Source organism: Mandrillus leucophaeus, unplaced genomic scaffold, assembly GCF_000951045.1.
Source record: "Mandrillus leucophaeus isolate KB7577 unplaced genomic scaffold, Mleu.le_1.0 Scaffold629, whole genome shotgun sequence".
Classification (NCBI taxonomy): Eukaryota; Metazoa; Chordata; class Mammalia; order Primates; family Cercopithecidae; genus Mandrillus; species Mandrillus leucophaeus.
The window spans coordinates 1,580,898-1,603,239 of record NW_012106797.1 but is presented as its reverse complement, the minus strand read 5'-3'; the positions used below and the strand labels follow the sequence as shown (position 1 = coordinate 1,603,239).

At 36.2% G+C, this 22,342-nt stretch overlaps 1 protein-coding gene and 1 long non-coding RNA gene across 7 annotated transcripts in view; one reads left to right on the top strand and one right to left on the bottom strand.

Annotated features, from left to right (window-relative positions):
• Positions 1-22,342, top strand: part of DNM3 (dynamin 3) — a 557,709-nt gene that overhangs the window by 275,354 nt on the left and 260,013 nt on the right. For 5 of the 6 annotated variants that reach the window (XM_012000434.1, XM_012000433.1, XM_012000431.1 and 2 more), the window contains one exon: positions 8,114-8,227. In XM_012000434.1, coding sequence (XP_011855824.1) covers positions 8,114-8,227 — 114 coding nt within the window. Of the gene's footprint in view, positions 1-8,113; positions 8,228-9,855; positions 10,359-22,342 lie in introns of those variants that run through there. The other variant, XM_012000436.1, reaches the window with a different exon arrangement.
• LOC105554132 lies at positions 13,857-21,760 on the bottom strand. The gene is made up of 4 exons (XR_001008279.1): positions 21,579-21,760; positions 21,290-21,362; positions 19,055-19,135; positions 13,857-17,517 (listed from the first exon to the last, which is right to left on the bottom strand). It is a non-coding gene; the product is annotated as an uncharacterized LOC105554132 (long non-coding RNA).

Genomic DNA, 22,342 nt, shown 5'->3' with positions numbered 1-22,342 from the left:
ATGGAGTCAAATTATATTCTTTGCCTATTTTAGATACTTAGGAAACTCTCATTTCCTAGAAGGTTAAAACCATGAAGTAACATCCAAATGTAAAAAAGTCACTTAGCCAATTCATTCGTATTAGGAACAAATTGATTTTGTAGAGTCTTGAAAACAAAGAAAAATAATTTTCATCAAATATTTGATTATTTTGTGTCTCAATTTCACTATTCTTTAAATTCCTTTGTATATACTTCATCTTATCTTCTTGTTTTCACAACTTCTTTATCCCTGTCATAACATTAGTTCATCAGATGTGAAAATCTATTTTCTACCATATAGCTGGCCACTTAAAAGTCATACCTGGGCGTATTTGTGGTGGTCCTCACTTGTGTTTCTGGTGCCAGGGCACCTGGCACAGTGCCTGATCCATCATAGGCATTTAGGAAATACTGGATGACTGACTATTAAGTGTCTTAGGTGAGAGTGACTTTTGAACACTTTCCTGAATTGAACTTGTCCCTGAAAACTGCAGGCATGACCCTCTTCCTTCCACTGTTAGAGCACACACCCTCTGTGGGCAGGAGAGTTCCCTTGATGAATGGGGGCAAGAATGGGGGAAAGACAGGCCTGGGACTATACTTCCCTGTTTATCCATCCAGATCAATGTGAGAAGTCACTTTACTCCTCCTTGGGGGGACTGAGTGAGGAAACAACAGGAGTGCCTCTCCATTCCTCAACCCTCAGCAGTATTACTTCATCTTCTCCCACCTTTTATTCCATTGGGTTTAATCCTTATTCTGGTGACCAACCAGGACTGTGGCTATCCCTCTTTGAGGTAAGAAGTCAACACTCTATCAGTTCTGCTTCTACCTTCTTGATACCACTCCCCCAAAGCTAATCATGGCTCCTATGGGCATCCTCTTAGCACCACTAATGGACAGAAGGTTCCGAAAGGGGTCAAAGCAGTGCATTTGTAGAATCCACTTCAAGGCCAGCCTATGCACAAGGGTATGTGTTTGCTTCTTATTTCTTGTTTCAAATTATGTTCAGACATGCTGTTTCTATAGCTTATCAGAAAATTCTGCAATGATCAAATGAAATCATTAATACACATTAGTAGTAAAATATCAACAAAATAAACATGGGAATTTTGTGAACCCCCTCCTCAATGTGAATATGAATCTTCTCCTACTGTCAAGTTCCTAGATACAAAAGTTCAAGGATTACATTCCCAAAGGCGTTTTTAAGAAGTTAGCTTTGCCACCGTACATTTACCATCAAGGGAGAAAGCCATCAATATGCATACTCTTGGAGAAGGACACTTGAAACATGGCTGTCTATTGCAAAATTCAGGAATTTGCAGGGTCCACAACTCCAGTTACCCACCAGGATATTTTTCAGTTACCTTCCTTCTCCATGCAGCATATTCAAAACCCCCTAATTTTTACTTTCCTTTTTCCTTTGCATTTCTCCTCCTGCCTCCTGTTACAAAATTTATAGGTCTAAGAAGCCTAGGCTTCCTGAGGAGACATTCTCCCCTCTACCTCATGAATCCAGAGCCAGCTTCAGAATGTGTGCTTAGGAGAAGAGTGAGTGGGGTGAGGGAGACCCTTAGTCTGTAAATAAGCCACACCAGTTGAGGTTAACTCTCCACAGTTCCCTTCTTGCCCTGGCCCAGAGCACAGAATGGCACTGACAGCAGCTGATCTAACCCTTCCTTCTTAGGCCTGGCTCTAAAGGTTAACACCATAACCTATAGAGTGCATTGTGGTACATACAGACCTCAGCTACCTTACAGTATAAAATTAGGAAATCTAGTTCACCTCCTGAGGCCTGCCAGGCCTGTAAATGGGAAGACTCTTTTCCCTGTAGTTAAATCTCTGTCTTAGGCATGCCTTAGAAACGAGTCTGCTAGCCGAATTCAAGGACAGGTAACCTGTATCCTGAGTATGCCTGTGCTTGCAAAGGTAGATCTTTCCTAACTAACTGGGTATCTGGACTGTCCATTGCCTTCGGGGAGCACATGCAGCTCCCCAGCATTTGGCCAGGTAGGCTCTGAGGTATGTGAACTACCTTTATAAAAGCAGCTGCTCATCTACTGAGAAAGTCTAGGTATAAGTTTTTGTAATCTACCAAGATGAAACTATCAAACGGTGCATGGATTACAACCTTTATCTAGGCTGCCGCAGTTAAAAAAAAAAAAAGACAGCTGCATAGCTGAAAAAAACTTGCATGGTCGACCATAAGCAAGGTCAAGGTCAAACCCCCTGCTCAGAGGGTTCAAGACCTTGGCCACACTAGAACTCTTCCACATGTACTTTTGTCTTCTCATGATTTTATTCCTTGTCTCTGTATTAATTTTATGATCCAGTATGTCAGCCAGATGTTGGGGTCTGAACCTACCCGTAACGTACAGGTTTTGCCGACCTTGACAAAACCTGTTTTCTCATAGCATGGAGGAAACTAACAGAACACATATTCTCTTAGGGTAGGCTCATCACCGAGAGAAGAGGCTGGGCTGTTCCACTCTTGCTATTGCTGGTCTTGCAGTTGCTTTCAAAGTTTTCCTATTTGGCAAAAGAAGCTGGGTGATATTTATGGGCAATAAATTTTAAAAAACAGTTTGTCTCCAGCTGAACAAATGAGAACATGCCCTTTTAGCTCTCAAGGTCCTTTCTGGTCATGTAATTATGGGTTTGCTTGTTCTTGTTTACTCGAATACTCAAAACAGAATTTGATATTCAAATACTAAGAAGATGTAAGTGGCTATTGTAATGAACATTGATAGATTTATTTTGGCAGTTTTAAATTTGAATATAAAATTAACATTTTATATTGTATCTTTCTCTGTGAAGGGCCTCTAACACATTTGTCTTGGCATTCTTTTCAAATTTTATTTAGTCTTTAACTTCTGTCCCCACATACTTTCCTTTTTTTTTCTTTTTATTAATTTCCCCTTAGTGGTCTTACTCCTTGTGGTCTGACCATTTTTCTTGAATGTTTGCCTTTTCTTATCTCATTCCATTGTTTTACTTTGATTTCGTGGCTTCTCTCCCTCAATTCCTTAGTGAAAAAGTAGGAATTGTTATATCTAAAATCCTATTTTGAGCGATTGTTATCAGAAAAACAAGTCCATTTGTGGCAAATGTGCTTCCTTTATTATAAAAGGAAGGGCTGGGATTGGATTAGTGCTTCTTAACCTTTCTATGATGGCAGCTTAATTCCTGACAGCATCCAGTGCTAAACTCACTTCCATGGGTACCTGGTAAGGGATGTAGGTCATGTTTCTTCACAACATGGCAGCTGTAATCTTCTTTTTCTCTTCAAATTAGAAAGCATATTACATTGCAAGTGATATTATGTCATAGGAATAATCTTAAATATATTCTAATTATTTTTATGTCAATTCTTTGAAAATTTTAACTGTTATTAGTAACATAATTGTCCTGTAGCTCAGTTGACTAAACCCACTGGACTAGATGATGTTTAATAAATATCCTTTTCAGGTACAACATTAAATGCTTCTAGAAATAGTGGTGCATCTTTGAGGAATGAATCTAATAGTGCCAGTAAGATCAGGCAATTTATTTAGCATCACGTCAGCTTAAACTCTGAAAACTCCATCTTGTCTTCATTTACACGGTATCTGCTTTTTTTTTTTCTAACTTCATTGGACTCTTATTCCTTTTATCTTCTCTTTTTCTACCTCTCCACTGGCAGCTCCTGACCTTATTTCTCTGCTTGACCTAGATTGAATGGATGATCACCTGAATTACTTTCTTACCTAAAACCTTCAACATCGTTACACTTCTATACTTAGGTCACTTGGATTCAGAAACTCAGAACCCTGGATCAATAACCATTTATCATCTTATCTTCTACATCAGGTGTGCAAAGTGCTGCTGGAAAAGAGAACACAACTACACTGATCGTGTCCCTGCAAGTTTGTTCTTCATTCTCAGCTTTCAGCCATTTAAGAAAATGAATTCTAGTTGTACCCACTCTGACTCAACTACTGGTTGCCCCAATGTCACTACCTTCAAGCCTTCCTTCCAACTTTGTACTCTCACTCTCCCAGATAATTTTGTCTGCTTTGTCAACAGAAATGGAAAGATCAAATATAACCTTCCTAAGCCTCCCATTCTGCTCCTCGCGAAGGACTTATGTCCACCCTTACTCTCTGAACCTCCCCTGGCCTCATAAGGTGAGGCAACTTTATTCCTGTTCAAGGCTAGACCCTTCTCTTTGCTGTTCATCTTATCCACTCCTATCTTTGTCCTTGTATCCTCTTTATTGTATCACCAACCTCGTACTCTCTACTAATTATTATTATTATTATTATTATTATTATTTTTGAGACAGAGTCTCACTCTGTTGCCCAGGTTGGAGCGCAGTGTTGTCATCTCGGCTCACTGCAACCTCTGCCTCCTATGTTTGAGTGATTCTCCTGCCTCAGCCTTCCGAGTAGCTTGGGACTACAGGTACCCACCACCACGCTGGGCTAATTTTTTGTAGAGACGGGGTTTCACCATGTTATCCAGGATGGTCTCGATCTCCTGACCTCGTGATATGCCCACCTCAGCCTCCCAAAGGGCTGGGATTACAGGTGTGAGCACTGTGCTCAGCCCTGTCTACTAATTATTAATCAAAAAACATGCTCAATTGTTGCCCATACTAAAGAAAGAAAGAAAGGAGAGAGAGAAAGAAAGAAACTTAAAACCAAACAGCTATCACCACCATCACCTTCTTTGGCCCTGTGACCTATTCTGGTTTTAACTGTCTTCCACCTTCCTCTGAGAAGAGCTCTCCCCAGTCACTGTCTCCAGATTTTGTTTCCCATTCACTTTTCAACCCAATGAACTCTGACTCCTTGTCCACCACCACACTGGCATAGCTAAAGACACTGTGATGTCTGCATTGTACTGTCATATCCCTTTCTGTGCTGAATTTGACACTTCCAACCTCACACTCCTTGAAATTCACCTTGCCTTTGGCTTCCATGACCTTATTGCTTTTGTTTCTCTGACATTCCTTTTCAGACGCTTGTGACTACCTCTGAAATGTTGGTATTTCCCCCAGGATTCCATCTTGAACCACTGCTATTTTGCTTGGAGTTTTACTGCTACCAGTGTATGTGCTGAGGACTTGCAAGTCTATACCTCCAGTCCTAACCTTTTCCTTTTGCTTCAGAGGTCAGATCACACTCTATGTGTGTTTCCTACAGCTATCTCAAAGTCAGCATGGCCTTTGCTGAATTCATCAACTCCCTCACTTTCCCAAACTGGGTCTTCTTCCTCTATTCCTTCTGAACTTTAGAATGGTTGGTTTTAAAAGTTAGTAGCTGTGATAGTTTCAGAATCATTCTAAAACAGCATACAGTTCAATAAAAATATAATGGAAGCTACATATGTAATTAAAAAATTTCTGGTAGCCACATTAAAAAACAAAAGGAAACAGATGAAATTAATTTTTACAATGAATTTTATTTAGCCCAATATATGTTAAATACATTTTGACATGTAATAATTGTTTTAAATTAATGATATATTTTACATTATTTATTCTATTAAGTTTTCAAAATTCAGTGTTTATTTGAACACTTATGGCACATCTTAATGGCAACTAGTCAATAGGGCTCAACCACCATATGTGGTTAGTGGCTAGTGGCTGCACTGTTACCTAGTTCTGTTCTTTCCCCTCACTAATCCCACTCTCATTCACTCATAAATCCTGTTGATTTTACTTCCTAGATATTTCTTCAGTAGGTTCATTTCCTTTTAACTTTATACATCATGACTTTAATTCATATCCTGGCCGTATTTCACTTGAGTTACTGCAATGGCTTTTATAACCTAGTTTCTCTGTTCCAGGGAGCATGCAAGATCCATTGAAATGCACGGTGCTATAATAAGATATCTACTGATATATATTTTTAACTAGAAAATAAGAAAACAGCTCAGATTCATATTTAATATTTATTTATTATACATACTGATGCCAGTACCCTTGCTCTGCATCTCTGATAAAATGAAGTAACTAGTATATTTTCATTGAGTGGTATGATTAGCATGCTACTTATAAGCCCTGGTAGGGTGGGTAATGATCTTAGTGTGAAATAATTTAACCAGCTCCTTCTTACTGAAAACTATTAAATAGATGTGACCATTTACTCTAAGGAAAATAAAGCTTTGATTGTATGTGTGCATGCATGGGCTTCAAGCTTCATTGTGAATAAGAATCACCTTGGCAACATATTAAAATATAGATTCTTGGGTTTCATATATATACATTCTGATTCACTTGGAATGGTAGGTGGCCTAGGAATCTATATTTTTATAAAGCATTTGAATGATTGTAATATAACTGGTAGAAACCATACTGTATTAGTCTGTTTTCATGCTGATGATGAAGACATACCCAAGACTGGGAAGAAAAAGAGGTTTAATGGACTTACAGTTCCACATGGCTGGGAAGGCCTTACAATCATGGTGGAAGGGAAAGAGGGGCAAGTCACATCTTACATGCATGGCAGCAGACAAAAAGAGAGCTTGTGCAGGGAAACTCCCACTTTTAAAAACATCAGATCTTGTGAGACTCATTTACTATCACGAGAACAGTGCAGGAAAGAGTCGCCCCCATAATTCAGTAACCTCCCACCAGTTTCCTCCCATGACACATGGGAATTGTGGGAGTTAAAAGTCAAGATGAGATTTGGGTGGGGACATAGCTAAACTATATCACATACTTTGAGTATTAGTCTGTTCTTTGTTTAGTAGAGAGTTAAAAAGCCATAGAGAAAAATGCATTAGCCCCGACCGGAGAGGGATGTTATATGGGGGTTATAAAAGCAACAGCACACTGAAATGGAAATTGGGCACAAAGGCAATGCTGAAACCGGGAATCAAGGGTGACAGGGGCTAGAAATGTGGAGAGAGGCTTGGAAGACAATGTTGAGAACCTTGGTCTATTCCATAATTTTCTCTGGGATTGGCCTACCTTCTTCAACTAGAAAAGTTAATAGCAATATAAAAATGAAATCTGATTATTAGGGTATTTTCATCTTCCTTTAGTAACTGACATTCATTAGTTTTTCAATGAGTAATTTTTAAATATTTCAGAATGTCAACATGTTGGCATCCTGAAATTTAAGTGTAGGACAGTTTTTGTGTAGGACACAGAAATTTAAGTGTAGGACAGTTTTTGACTTTAGAACAATATCATCCAATTGCATTTAGCATTTCATTTCTAGTTCTATGACAACAAAATTATCTTGTATAGAGGACATGGTAAGTGATGCCATCTGGATAACAGAATTTAACTTCACAATAATTCTGAGGGGAATAAAACCTCACATTTTTCCTTAAATCATATAAATACTTATCTATAAATAATTTCTGTTAAATCTATAATCCAAGTTGTTAATGTTTTAGAACTTAAAACCTGTTTAAAAAATTTTATGAAAATGCTACATGTTTTATCATATGGTAGAGAACAACCAGAAGATTTAAACTTCATGGATTTGAAATTTTACAATATGCTGTTCAAATTGTAAATTAAGACTATTAAAAACACCAGACTTTTCATTTTAGTTTATTATTTCATCTTTCTCCCTCAATCAATCTTATTTAGGGCCAACAAGGGGCTAATTGATTGAATTGAGTTTCTTCTTTTCATCATTTGCTGCCAGGTCTCTGGTGGAAATCCTAATGAGCTGCAAACCAGGCAAACAAATGGGCCAGTAGGCTGGAAGTGGGGAAGGGACAGTGGATATGGAGAGTCTATTGTTCATCCAATCAACTAAATATGTTTTAATTGTAGCAACAATGCCATAAGCAGGCCTGACACAGTCTATTAGTTTGCCTCACTTCATTCTTGTTTCAGTCACTCCACTTCCACCATCAATGAGTCTGAGATTTTTATTTCATTCATTGACAGGAGAGACTTCCCTTCACTCATCTGCACTTTCGGAAGATAAATTCTCTTGAATAACTCAATAGAAGTTGAGTTTGGAGGGAAAATACTATTTTTATTGCAATTAATATCTGTTTTTAACTTCTCTTATTCCAAGGCATCTAATCTCCATTGGCTTTTGTTAAACTAAACACATCTGCTGATTTCTGCTTTTTCGTAGGTGATTCGCAAGGGGTGGCTCACCATCAGCAACATTGGCATCATGAAAGGGGGCTCGAAGGGATACTGGTTCGTCCTTACTGCGGAAAGCTTGTCCTGGTATAAAGATGATGAGGTAAGTCACAGAGAGTAACAAAGTTTTCTTGTTAAAGTGTTTCTCATTTTAAATTAATTGATATTATTGTACTATGCAATTTTGAGACAGCAGTGGTTCTCTTTCCGTGAGATTAAGCTTGGAATGTTTGTTTTCAAAAGCACTATTGTTTTCTTACAGATTTAAACTTTTACAATATTCGACCAAATTTCTTTTTCTTTTTTGTTTATTTCTTTGCTGTAACCATATGTTTGCTTACCTGAAGAAATGGAGGTAGGTGTCAAAGTTGAAAACCTCCTTCTTTATAATCATGTCAATGTACTGGTACAGTGAAAACTTTCATTAAAGAAAGTGTTGAAAGACCCAAGGTAATAGAACATTTTAAGAGTGAAATTAATAATATTGATGCAGAGTTAATAAAGCGTTTTGGAATTGTTCCTGTGGCATCTGTCTCAAATGAAAGGCTTTTGAGAATGTCCACATCACTAGTCTTCAAGTGAGTCTCAGATCAGTGTTTATACAAATTTTTTTCTTTGAGAATTTGATATCTATGTAAAAGCATGAATTATGGTAATTATAGTGTTCTGGTTCATGTTAGATGTTAATAATTTTGGTCCTGTGACTTATTGCTCATTTAAATTTGATAGCTATAAAAGTGCAAACAAAAAACTCATATTAGTCTTACAGAGCCATTTGAGTGCTAGAAATTGACATCATTAAATGTGAGGGAGCACAGATAGAAATTAAACTATGTCTTGAAAGTTTTAATAGCCCTGGTCTGACCTGATAATTTTTTGGTACTTATAATGCGGCATGCAAACGTTCGATAAGGATACTCATGATAGCAAAACAATGTACAGGTGAGATTCTCAATTACATGTGGCCATGAAGGGCATGTATTTCAAAGTTAAAGGTTTTTCCTATCTTGGCCTGACATCTTTTGAAAGCATTACAGGGTGCCTTTGTCATTCCTTGGAGGAAAAGTTTCATGTCTTATATAGTACATTTCATTTCTCAAGAGCTCTGTGTGTAATAGTGTGTTGAAAAATATTGGATGATTGGTTTATTGCCCCTAAACTTTCTGCAATAAGGGAAATGAAATCCTGTAGAAATGTCCAAACAAAATACTATTTAAGAGCTTGTATTTAAATTTTTATGTCATTGACCAAAGTCAAAAGTAGATTTGGTCATTGTGATAGTATGAGGGTTAGCAATGGTTTCTTTCCTGTGCTGGCTGCTTAACTATCTCTGTCATTCTGTGGGAAGCTCTAGTTTTTACATAGCTTGAGGAGCTCAGAGACACTCCCCTAGATGTAAAAATCACTAAATAGATGATCTTCTTTGTTGTTCAGTTGTAATAAGGTACCTTCTATTAGATATATTTTCACTCCAAGGATTTAGATGATAATTTATGTGCATTTAAATACATGTAAACCTTGGGACCTTTCTCAGTTATACAAGGCCACAGAAAATATTTTACTAAGGAATCATAATAATGATGGCTAGTGTTTTACATGTATTAATTAACTCATTTAACCATATTCAGCCGTAACTACTACTATTCCTATTGTTGATGAGAAAACTACAAATAAAACAAAACTTTTTTTTTAAAAAAAGTCTTTTTTACAAGACTATTTTCCTTATTGCAGAACATTTAGTCTTGGTGAGGATAACAAACTTACCAAAATCACACAGCTAGTTGGTGGCAAAGCAGAAATTTGAACCCAGGCTGTTGAGCTCCAGAGCCTATGCTTTCAACCACAAATAAAGGCAAGAATCCCAGAGATGCCTGGAGTTGTCCAAGCCAACCTCATCCCACAGAGGACTTATGAAGATGAATTCCAGGCATCTCATCGTTGACATGTTCCTGGGTGTTAGCAGCAGAGACACTGAAGACTCTGGAGTAGCTACTGCTGTTGGAGTGTGGCGTTAGTCTGGCTGTGTGAGTCCTGAAAATAAGTCCATTGGAAGGTATAGGATGCTCCCTGTAGGGAAGGAAGAAGCTTTGAAGTGAAGTGAGCTCATGGTTATTGGCTCATCTCCTCTCCTCCAGATTCAGGATAATTCTTTACAAAATCACTGCCCTTGTAGCTTCCTCATGAGTACTTGATTACAACAGATGGAAAATAAATATGCACACTTATAATATTAACCAAGTGCCATGAACAGTCCCACTCTGTGTGCTGTGTATAACCAGGGTATAGTGTGGAAGGTCGTTGGGGTCAGGGGAGAGTGGAAATGATCCTTGAAATGGAATTATTTAGATGAAAAAACTCTAGGAAAGTGTAGTTTTATCCATTTAGATCATTTTAAGAAAGAGGAAATGACAAAGTTACTGCTCTATGGAGCTAACAAGCAAGTAGAATAGTAATACAATATCAGATAGTAAATGCTCCTAAGAAAATAAAATGGGGCATTGAGTTAGAAAGTGATAGGGGAGGGGTCTTTAGGTTTGGGTGATTGGAAGGAAGTACCACTTGAGCAGAGACTGAGGTGATGCACTGTGCAGAAGATTTTGCTGAAGAATATTCCAGGTAGAGGGAACAGTAAGTATAAAAACCCTGGAGATGGGATCCAGCAGGAAGTCTGTGACTGTAACATAGGAACAGTGGGGGAGAAAGGCAGGAGATAAAATCAGAGGTACCAGTGGATGGGGACCTTATCAGTCCCTACCCAGTGATTTGGATTTTATTACAAGGATAATTGAAAATGACTGGAGTGTTCCAACGGGTTGTGACATGATTGGATTGATGGTTTAGAAGGATTACCCTGGCTGCTGGATTGTGCATAATAAGTGGGATGGGGTGGATGTGTGGAGGGAGTGGGGATGGCTAGCATGGAAGAAGGGAGACCAGGTTGGAAACTCTGACCATGGTCCAGGCAAGTAGCTGGTGGTGAGGGTGCAGAACACTTAAGTTCAAGGTAGCAAATTTATGGGCTACACACAGCTATGATTGAGTCACTAGCTTCTGTTTCTTTTTCCTCAAGAAACAAGATAGGAAGTTCTCATCATTAAGATCATCACTGAGACTGAAAGCTGGCCTTCATGATTTAAGCAAGTATAATGACTAGGGGGAATGCTACTTGCAACCACAATTCAAACTCAGTGATGATCTTAATGAGGAGGATCATCACCATAATGACTAACAGTTATTGAGTATTTATAGTTCACTGAGCACATTATTTACATTCTCCATTTTAGAGATGAAGAATTGAGGCTCAAAGAGAATGAGTAACTTAGCTATGTGCTAAGTGTCAGTGCTATGTTCTTAATCGTCTGAACATTTCCCAACAATTACTTTCTGAACACTTATTATGTACCAGGCAGTGTCCTAATCACTAAGGATAAAATGATTAGCAAGGAATTTATGGTACCTATTCTTATGAAGACTCTTTCCCAATAAAGCAAACATACAAATGAATAGGAAAACCTATCAGATACTGATACAGGCTAGGAAGAAAATAAAGCCAGTGATGAGTTGACATAGAGTGTCTGGGATAGAGGACACAGGTAGGGGATACTTTACACTGGGTGGTCAGAGAAGGTTTGTGTTAACGTTCTGAGGCAGGATTGAGCCTGATGAATTTAAGGAGTGTAATTAAGTCCAGTGTGACTGGAACAAAAAGAGAAAGGTACTCTAAAGATGAGGATTTTGATGTTAAGAATTATGAGAAGTCTTTGAAGTTTTTAAACTGGAGAGTCACATGATAAGATTTGAATTATTTACTGATTCCTTTGGTTGCCTTGTGGAGAATGGATTGGAAGAGGGCAAAACTGGACTGGGGAGTTACTAGAAAGCTATCGCTTTCTACATCTATTGTGGTCTGCATAGATAATGGTAGCTTGGGCTGGGGTGAGTTGTTGGAATTTGATAAAAATGAATGGATTTAAGAGACCTTTTTGGAAGGTGAAAATTGACATGAACAACTCATCACACATGCTAAGAGTTGCAGCAAACTGTAAGCCTCTTGAGACCAGGAGCCATTGTTTGTTCCCTGTTCTACCACCAGGGAACACAGCACTGATAGGAGGCACTAACTAAATATTGATTGAATAAAGGTGTCACTGAGCAAATGAATGAATAAATGCAGCATAATAATTAATCACATCCTGGCATATCAAGTGTCAAAATTAAATTATTGAATTACAGAATAAAATTACCATTAAAGGTAGATTGTCTTAAATTGTCTTAAATTTTGTTAATTTTCATCATTGAAGGTTAGTGGTTTTTTGTTTTTGTTTTTGTTTTTGTTGTTGTTGTTGTTTGTTTGTTTTTTATCCTCTGATTATATAAATGTGACTTCCTGGATTGAAAATCATTTAAACAGAAAATTAATTTCCCAATGTTGTTTTCATACATTGCCCATATATGTTGTACAGTTTTGGAGAGGGATTTAGTAAAAAGCAAGATGTGAGAATAAAACAGAAACTATCACATCAAAAGTTTTTTGAAATGGATTTTTAATCTAGATAATTTTACATTAATACTTTAAAATCAGACTTGAAAAAAATGATGGCTTTTCTTTAACTTATGTCTAAAATGTGAATTTTAGGAGACTGGGAGACTCTGAGTCAAGTAGAAAAGAGCTTATTTTTTCTTAAAACCAATGAGAAATTTGTTTTAAAAGTATATAAATGTGTAAATTTTAAGAGATAATTCAAATCTCTGAAGAAAGGGGACTCTTAATTTATGTATAATAAAAGCACTTTGTCAATATTTATTCTATTTCTATAGCACAGTGTGTAAAGATTTAAATCATAATGAACTACTCCTAGGCAAGCAGAATGCAACATAGGCGTTTCCAGTGGAAATCTACTAACCTTATACTAGTGAGGAAAACCCAACATCTGCATTGAAATAAGGACATTCTTTGGACTCTTAAGAAATTACAGGCCTCATTTTTGTGGGTTGAAGTGTTTGGATAACTTGATAAGGAGATTATATAATTCCCTTATAGGGATATTTACTTAGCATTGTTTTTATTTTGTAACAATAACAAATGACAAATGTAATTTCAGAAATAGGAAACAAAATGACAGTTATATCCCTGGATGACCAAAGTTGTGAGATCAAGAAGTTATAGAAATATTCAGCTCTCTTTCTAGTTTCACTTATACTCTTAAGATTGTACATATTTCCTACCAGATCTGCACACTCCCTGTGGTGGAGAAGGTCAGCGTCGACCCTGTGAACACTATTCACACTCCTTCGTTAAGTTGTTTAGTTAGCCAAAACTTAGATATTTTCACAAAAGTCCCAGTAAATATTGAACTTTAATCTACTTATATTACTTAAAATTCTGCATGATCATAGTTGTGTATTTTTTTACATACATAAACTATCTGATGTTATTCTTTTTAATATAGAATTATTCATACAAATATTTCCATGTTCTAGCATTATCTAAAGATTTATAACTTTGAAAAAAGAGTACTTATTCAATAAACCATAATGGCAAATCCTATTCCAAATTTATTAAAAATGAATTTAGATTCAAACCCACTCCCCTATATGCATTATTTGTCCTACTCAAAAGTTTATCCTGGAAGAGCAATATTATCCTTTATATTACCCTTTCCCAGAAGAGAAAATTTTTAAATGTGCTTCATTTAATGACTTTAAAATACATACAAAACATTCTTTAAGCATTTTTTGAAAATTGAGTAAAAAATATTTAACAAAAAAGGTGTTAACTTTATGTTTTAAGGAAAAATGTTGAAAATGTTATCCTGGAGAATCTCACTTTAGGATGACTCTGCTGCCGTCCTAGCTTTCCCTTTGGAGTCTGAAGGACGGGTGTAGTCTCCTTAATGTTCTGGCTAGGTCATTGTCTCATTCTGGGAGCTATCAAGCACTCTCCTGAGACTGCCTTGCAGGGTCCAGTAGAATAATTCCATACGTGAACTCTCATACGCAGCATTTGCAACAGGTTGTACAAGGCATTTAAGATTGGGTAGAACGATGTCGATATTCTGTGAGTCATTTTTATATTGTCTTCCTGTTTATATTCTACGTTTTGTGAGTATTGTTTAGGACTTTATTTGCTAGTAATGGAACTTTTATTTAACGTAAAAATCTGCATCACACAATGTATCTTGCAGAAGCAGAGATGAATTTTAGCAGATGACATATTGCCATAAGACAAGATTGTTTAAATGAGAGAAATTTAACTTTGATCATATTTTTGCTTTGTAGTTTTGCCCCATCATTCAGTTTTTTTAATTAAAAAAACTATAATGTCAGGTTTGGTTAAAATATCATTGTCAGAAAATTTGAAACTCACTGGGCTCTTAGCCTTAAGACAGACTTTCATTTTAAAAATAAAATAGCTGAATGAAAAATAGTTTGCTTTAGTTCAGAATACATACATAAAGTGTTTAATAATTAAATGTGAAGAAACGGTTTTGAGTACCCTTGTGTTACATTTTTTTAAGCTTGACCAGAATCTTTCTAAGAAAGATGAAAATTAATTTTAAATCCTGAAGCTAAAACATGTTAATGAACTAAATAAAAGTTGACACATTTCTAATTGTATCCATCTTCCCACCTTTTACCCTTAAGTATTTAAGATATTCATAGACAAAAGCCATCCCTTATCATTTCACTCCAGTCAACAGTGCATAAACTGAAGTTTGGATATTTTGTCAAAAGATGTGGCAAAATATACACTTCAAGTGCATTAACCACTTTCCTTACGCTTCTGAAGATAAATGAATTGCCTGAACATCTCAAGATCTTGAAAGTTTATAGTGATGGAAGCATAGGTTGCAAGTGAATGTGTTGGCCTTGTAAATTCTACTCCTAAAACTGTAGCATCTGTAGCATAGGCGCCTTCTTAATGAAAGAGTGACGCAGTCATAAATTTATGTATACCATGACGCGTGGAAGTATCAAAGTTTCAACTTTCCATGTGTCAAAAGAGGAGAAGCTATTGTTTTAATATAGTTGAACATTATGTTGGAAATAGTAGTCTTTTCACTGTGTTTTACCCAGACCCAGACTGGCAGAGGTAACTCAAAGTAGTTGATCCTTTGGAGTACTCTTTTCCTCCCTTTTCGTCTGTCTTTCCACCCTATCCCCTTAAAAATAAATCATGACATAGAAAACCATATTTAGTTTATGGACGAGAATTCTTAGAATAATTTTTTCTTTGTCAAGCATCAGACTGAAGTTATACTGTTCTGTTATATTGAGTTTCTATATTGATGTAGGGTACTGCAAAGCTGTGTACAATAAATGTCAAGGATAGTGATTTACTGACAACAATTAGGAAAAGAGAACTATAGAATGCACAGGAACATTTTCAGAAATGGGTTTTATTATATTTCATAGGCACCACTCACTTTACTTTTGGTGGGTTTTAATACTTGAATCAAAATAAAATAATACATGAGTTAAGTATTAAACCAACAGATTAAAGCCCCAGGCCCCAAGCCCCTCATTTTGGTTGTAGCTCTTGGTGTAGATGCTATGGTGTGAGGGCTGCTTTCTTTCAATGGCTGGTTGTCATTCAGGCTGGGTTGTCATGTGACTGCCTGTCTGTGCCTGCTGTACAGGTGAGCGGATGTTCTGCACAGCAAGTGTAGACAGGCAGACACATGACAACTCTGTCCAGCCAGGCCCTTGGTTCCTTCAGGTTTCCTTTGCTCATAGACAGATACAATCAGCCTGTTTTCCAGATTTGGTGATTTTGGAGAGTAAGGGGAAAGGGAGAAAAATACACAATATAATTAAACATTAAAACATTATGGAACTAAAAACACGTTAGACTTTTGACTTTATTCAGAAAGTACATTTATACATTTGTTCCAAATGTGCTAACATGGATAATTTGCATAACAGAAAACTCACATTAAAATTTTAGGAAAAAAAGAGATTAAACACAAGGTTTTTTCTTAAATCCAATTCATATTAGTACTGGCCCACATGTAGTCAGAGTTCAGAATAATTGAACCAGATGTTTTTCCTCTTTGCAAAAAACTGCATATTTTAATACTGAAGTTAAAGATAAAAACTATGTTTATACATGTTTCTTTTAGTAGATAAGTACAATAACCTTGCCCATGAAAAAGAAAATTATCATTGACATGGAAACAGCAGCCCTTTTCAAAATAATGAGCCTAATGTATTTGGCAACCCAAGCTGCTGACTTTGGTATCTGATGCTTTGATAATAGGATTTTACAAGGGAATATGTTTTTACCAATTATATGTTAAACAACAGGAACCGATTTAAATGTCTCATTTTCCTTTTAAATGCAAAGTTTCTAAGTGTGGATGTGAAATCAAATTAAAGGCAGTTGTGAGCCTAAGTTATCCACCTCTTAATTAACTACAGGGACATGCTGTGAATCAAAAGGGTATAAACTGGAAGGTTGTTACTCACAGTGATGCTCAGAATGTGTTTTGGATATAGTTAGTGCAACATAGTTACAAAATAGTACCTTAAGAAAAGGCAGAAAAGGCAAATTCATTTCATATCCAAAAAATTAAAACCAGATCCTTTGAAAAATTTTCTATAATTTATATGAGCTAATAGTGTTAAATATGCAGATACAAAAGTTAATTCTGGTGAGTCGAGAATAATTCTACTATTTTAATATCAATTATCAATTCACATTTGTAGAAGTATTAAGCAAATTCCCCTCCCCTTTTAAAAACAAAAATATCCAAATAGTCAAAATTCCAGTAAGTAGGACTTCTTAAAAAACACAGCACCAAGAAACACAGTATTGTCCACAGATTGTATAATTAGACATTTTCTCAAAGAACTTTAAGAAAAACAAATAGTTTGTGATTTATCTTTAATTGTAAAATTCTGAGAAAATAGCAAATAGAAACTTAATGGAAAGCAAAATAGTTTTTAGATACTGAGAAAATGACAATTTTCTACAAATCTGGACTTTTATGCAGTGATTAGATAAGGTAATGTTTTAACAAAAGCTGGTAAGTGCCATTTTCTGTGTACTTATGTAATTTCAAGAAAGTAAATTTCTGATTCTGTTTCTGGCCATCACTTCCGAGTAAAGGAACTTTTTTTTTCCTTGACAGAATAATAAACATGAGTAAACTTGTCTGTTATTTAAATAGCTACAAGGTTAGAGTATGCCAAAAACCAGTGCCTTAAAATACTATTGTGTTACTGTTGCTGCATTCAGTGCAACAGAAAGTAATTATAGAGTGATTCACTTACAAAGAGTATAGTGGTGGAAATTAAAAATTACTAAAATTCTTTATAACTTTTCCTCTCTCTCCCATAAATAATTTGATCCAGTTAACTCTGCTCAATTAAAGGAATGATGCATGCAACCTGAAAAAATAAAAAGAAATATTTGTGAGTTTGTATGTTATGCTTTAATATAAAACAGTTTTATTAAGGCAAGATATAAAAAAAAATTTGATCCAGAAAAACCACAACAGTTTTTCAGGGGGAAAAAAAAATCTCGCTGAAAATGATTGTTCTACTCATAAGGCTTTTGGACACTTTATGTTTCTGATAGATTTTTAAAACACACTTACAGTAAGTATGTGACATATGCACACTTCATAGTTATATTGAACCTGCCCCTAAACTTGTTAAAAAGATGAAAGACTGAAAACCATATTGACTTTTTTTTAATCTCCCAAATTATAGGTTGGATATTAGTTTATTATTACTTAAAATACTAGCTAAAATATAAAAGAGCTATTTGTATTATTATCATACTATGTAATTTTTAGCATGGTTATTATACCTTGTTTTCTTTTTGTCTTTTATTTCTTAAGGAAAAAAATGTAAGAAAAGAATTATCTTCTAAGTCTTCTGTAGTAAAATTAAACCAAAGCAACTCCAGGAAACTGGCTGTCACGCTAAGTCAAAAAATTCAAAATGAAGATTTAATTATTTTCCTAATTTACTTGGTTATCTCTATCTATTAAAACTGACAAAAATTATTCATAAGAGACCTTTGAAAATTGGTAAATATTTATATCTACTTAATTTACAGAACATGAAAGTAAAAAGGGATTTGAATTAAGAAAGTTTCTATCTTAACTCAGGAATTTCCTGTCTTAGGTTAAAGCCTGACCTTCCAGTTATTTTAAGCCAGGATTTCTGAGTGATGGTCTCTTAGTTATTATTTTGACATTATTGTGATGGGTGGGCTTTTCTGCTTAGAGCAGGGTAAAGTGCATTGTTTATAAAGAGCGGATCCCTTATAGAGTAAGTGAAAGCTTGGCGTCTCTTTAGCGAGCATGGACACTTGTGGATGAGTGAATTTTTTTACATTACCAAGTTGTACTTTTTATATCTTATAACAGCTTAAGACTTCAACCAAAAAAGTGGGAAGAATTCTTTCATTGGGATTTTTATGTCTAAACTATTTCCCACAGAGTGAAATACTTGGGTGGTCTGTAGGCAAGAGGTGGGGGTAGATAGTATATTTTGGTCTTTTACAAACATAAACATATTATCTGGGCCGAAAGCCCGAATGCCAAGCAGGAAGGATATTAAGCCTATTGACTAACTACAGGAAAGTGATCAGCGTGAAACTTTGTCCTATAGTAAACAATCTTTCTTCGATTTTGAGATCTGTGGGCTAAAAGAAAAATGGGTTTGAAAATTGAAGTACACCGTTTTCAATTGATCCTTTTCCAATTAAGACATTATGGTGTTGAAGCTAAGGCTCTGAACTTCCTTTCTCTTAGATGGCGGAAAAGTCCTTTTAACCCAGTACCTAGTCCAATTTATCAATCGTTCACATGCTAAAATGAAAAATAATTATGAAATTTCTATGAAATGTAGTTTGGACAGACCCTGAAACAGTTTCTCTTCATGACCATGTATAATGTTTAATTTTAATACTTACACTTACCATTACATCCAGGGGTAGTTTTAGTTGAAGATGCTCACTGTTGGTTAGTTTCCTCTGGAATAGATTCCATGATCCCTAAAATATTTGTATATCTCCTTATAAAGTAATATGAAAATAAAATTAAACATTTTTCTAATTTACCTGGATATAGATACGGCTATAATGTATATAAATGTGGGCATGTGTACCAGCGCATAAACTACAATCCTGCCTTCATTCAGCAGAGCTTTATAAAATGAGCTTTTACTTTTGATCTTTAATTTAGCCCATATAATTGAAAAATAAGTACTATTCCTTTTCATTTGTTAAAAGTTTGCCTCAAAAATAAGTCGCTAGAGCCACATCAAGCACGTGCAGGAACTCCTTGGTTATCCTTTTACAAAGTAATTCTTATATTTCTACTCTTGTACTTATGCCAGGGGCACCCTTATGTCCCTTCTGTCTCCAGACCGAAAGTCATCCTGAGGGAGAAAATAGGTGAGGGACCCGTAGGGATTCATTTCTTTGAAACAAAAAGACCATTTAACATGAAGAAAGAAATTGAAATTAAATATACATTAAATGAAAGCAAATTACGAACTGTAATCATTTCTAGAGTTAAAAAAAAAACAACCAGAAAATTTGAGAAAACTTAAACATTACCAAAGTACCTTATTAGCTATTCTTCTTCAGTAATTGTATCAATTAGAAAAAATATATTTCTTGAAAAAATGAGCTCCTCTAAGTTACTTTTTTTAAAGTTTTCTTATGTAAAAGAAACTATATAGATTTTTAACATCTCATTTGTTCTGCTAAAAATAGTTAATATGGAACTCTGCAAGTCACAATAGAAAATGAAAGGATGACTTTACTATATCATCTAAGTGAAAGTAGCTAAATTTCTCCTTGCTGTGTATATTTTAACTAATAATCATGAATATATAAGAATACTTATGTTTTCTTTATACACATTTTGGGGTGATCAGAAGGGTAATTTTTAAAGTAAGTTGTTTTGACAAAAGAAAGCTTAGGGAACCTTTTATAATAAAATATTTTGCTAAAGAGAACTTGAGTCAATTTTTGAATTGTTGCAAAATGTATAACTTAGAAAAGAATTTGTTCAGGAACCACTGTAACTTTAAAGGACAAAAGAGATTACATTTATTTTTCACAAACCCTGTAGAAGAGATGTTTTCATTATATAGAATTGTTTGGGAATTGAACTAAATGGGGGTTAAGAAAATTAGTGATGAGGCAATAACATTTTTCCAGAACTTTCTTTAAGGGACCCACCTCTAAAGTTCAGCACAGATCACATTGCAATCCAGACTTGCTCTATTATTTTCTCTATTAGGATTTCATTCAGCTTGAGGGTTTTCTTCCCTCCCACCTTCCTCCCCCTCTCCCACCCTCCTTCACCTCCAGGACAGCTGGAAATTGACCAAAGAAAACTTCTGCCTTCGTTTACAAATTCCTTTTTTATCAGTGGGTTTCTAGACAAAGTGCCTTATCATTTTAAATGCTCGGAGAAGTGGAAGCATTGTAAGCTATAGGCAAGAGGGCTCAGCTGAGCAGCAAGTATCAATTACTCTTTGATTAAAAAAAAAAAGTGAAAGATATTTACAGGGGTATCTGAAGATAAGAGATTTTTATTTCCTGATTTATTCAATTGCTGACTCAGTAAGTTGTGGGTTGGCGCTCTTCTCTGGGCAAATCCCATCTGCATTGTCTGGTAGGCAAGACTTGGCAGGTTCTTCTTTTATTGTTAGGTACTATTATTCCTGGTGTTTATATTATAGAAAGAAATCTTCAGAAAAGCACTATCCATATAGCATTTAAAAACCAGCAAGTATTCTTTACTTTGGGAAAAATGACTTCAGTCCTGGGATGTTAAAAGTTACACATACAGCCTTCATCCATATACGTTTTTAAATCTCTGAATTATTATTAAACAATTCAGAAGTAGCCTCATTAAACTATTCTTAAGTGTCTGGAGTGAGTTTTTTCATATTTCATTTTGAAGTGGGAAAACCTTTACACTTAAGAAAACACTCGAATTATCAATCTTCAGGAAAAAACCAAAAAAACAGTGAATCGCTATATACCACACACGTTCGCTCTTTTAAAATTAAACACATCTCTACCCATCACACATGTACCTCTGTTTCCCTTGCTTGTTAACACAAATCATGGACTCCCCACCTAGGTTCCCTTGGTCACAGACCAGGTGAGCAGTCAAGAAGGCCTTACCCGCTGGTCTTCCTTTCGGCAGTCTTTTCTCAGCAGTGTCCCCGAGGGCTTCTTGGTCCCTAGTGTGCAAAACCTGTGAAGAAAAACACTGGATATGAGATTCAAAAAAGGAGCAAACAAATGTCTTCTCCTTGGAAACAGCCCATTTTGTCCCCAGCAGTCCATGGCGTTGCTCTCCCTTGCCCAGTCTAACCAATGTGCAGACTACTGTACAACGGCATTGTCCTGAACAGGTAGTCTGAACACTGGGGCGACGGAGCAGGATCTCCAGAAGCTTCCTTCCATGTACTTAAAATCCTCTCCCGGTCCTCAGGAAAAGCCTCCCTTCCTGCACCAGGGGTTGCATTCAGCTTTCCCCCCTGAATTCTGCTGCGCTGACTGAGACACACTCAAGGGCTGTGATTTCCAGTCTTGACGTGGCACATTTGCTGCAGACTGGGGAACTGGCAATGAATTTAGGACCAGGAAAAGGGGGAGGGCTGGGCTGGAGAGTCCATATATGGGATGATGTCACCCTGGGGAGGTTTGGGTATGCGCTGTGCCGCTGGAGAGACCGCTAGAATCGCCTGCTCTCAGACATGGGTCTGTGCATAAAATGGTACCAGATGTTTTAGTGTAACGTTAAGCAGTCATTTCATCTTCAGGCCAGATTTTTTTCCTCAACTGGGCAGGAAGTGGGCCCCAGTATGGAAAAGCTGTAAAAAAAAAAAAAAAAAGAGTCAAGATGTACAGTTCGGCTGTGGCCAACTGAAAGTGAGTTAGTGTAGATGTACAAATTTACTGTCTGACCCAGGCCAGAGAAGTAATTTGAAGATAGAGGGTAGATAAAATAGTAAACAGAAAGTTGAACACTGGAAGGCAGAGCTCATTTGGAAACCTTTTTGAGCTTTCCTGTGGCACTTTGTTTTCTGGTATTTCACTCGTCAAAAAGGGCAGATAAGTTTCTCTCTCTCTCTCTCTCTCTCATTTTCTCTCTCTCTCCGTCTCTCTTCCTCTCTCTCGCTCCCCGCTTCTCTCTCTCCCCCTCCTTCCCTCCCCCATCTCTCTCTCTCT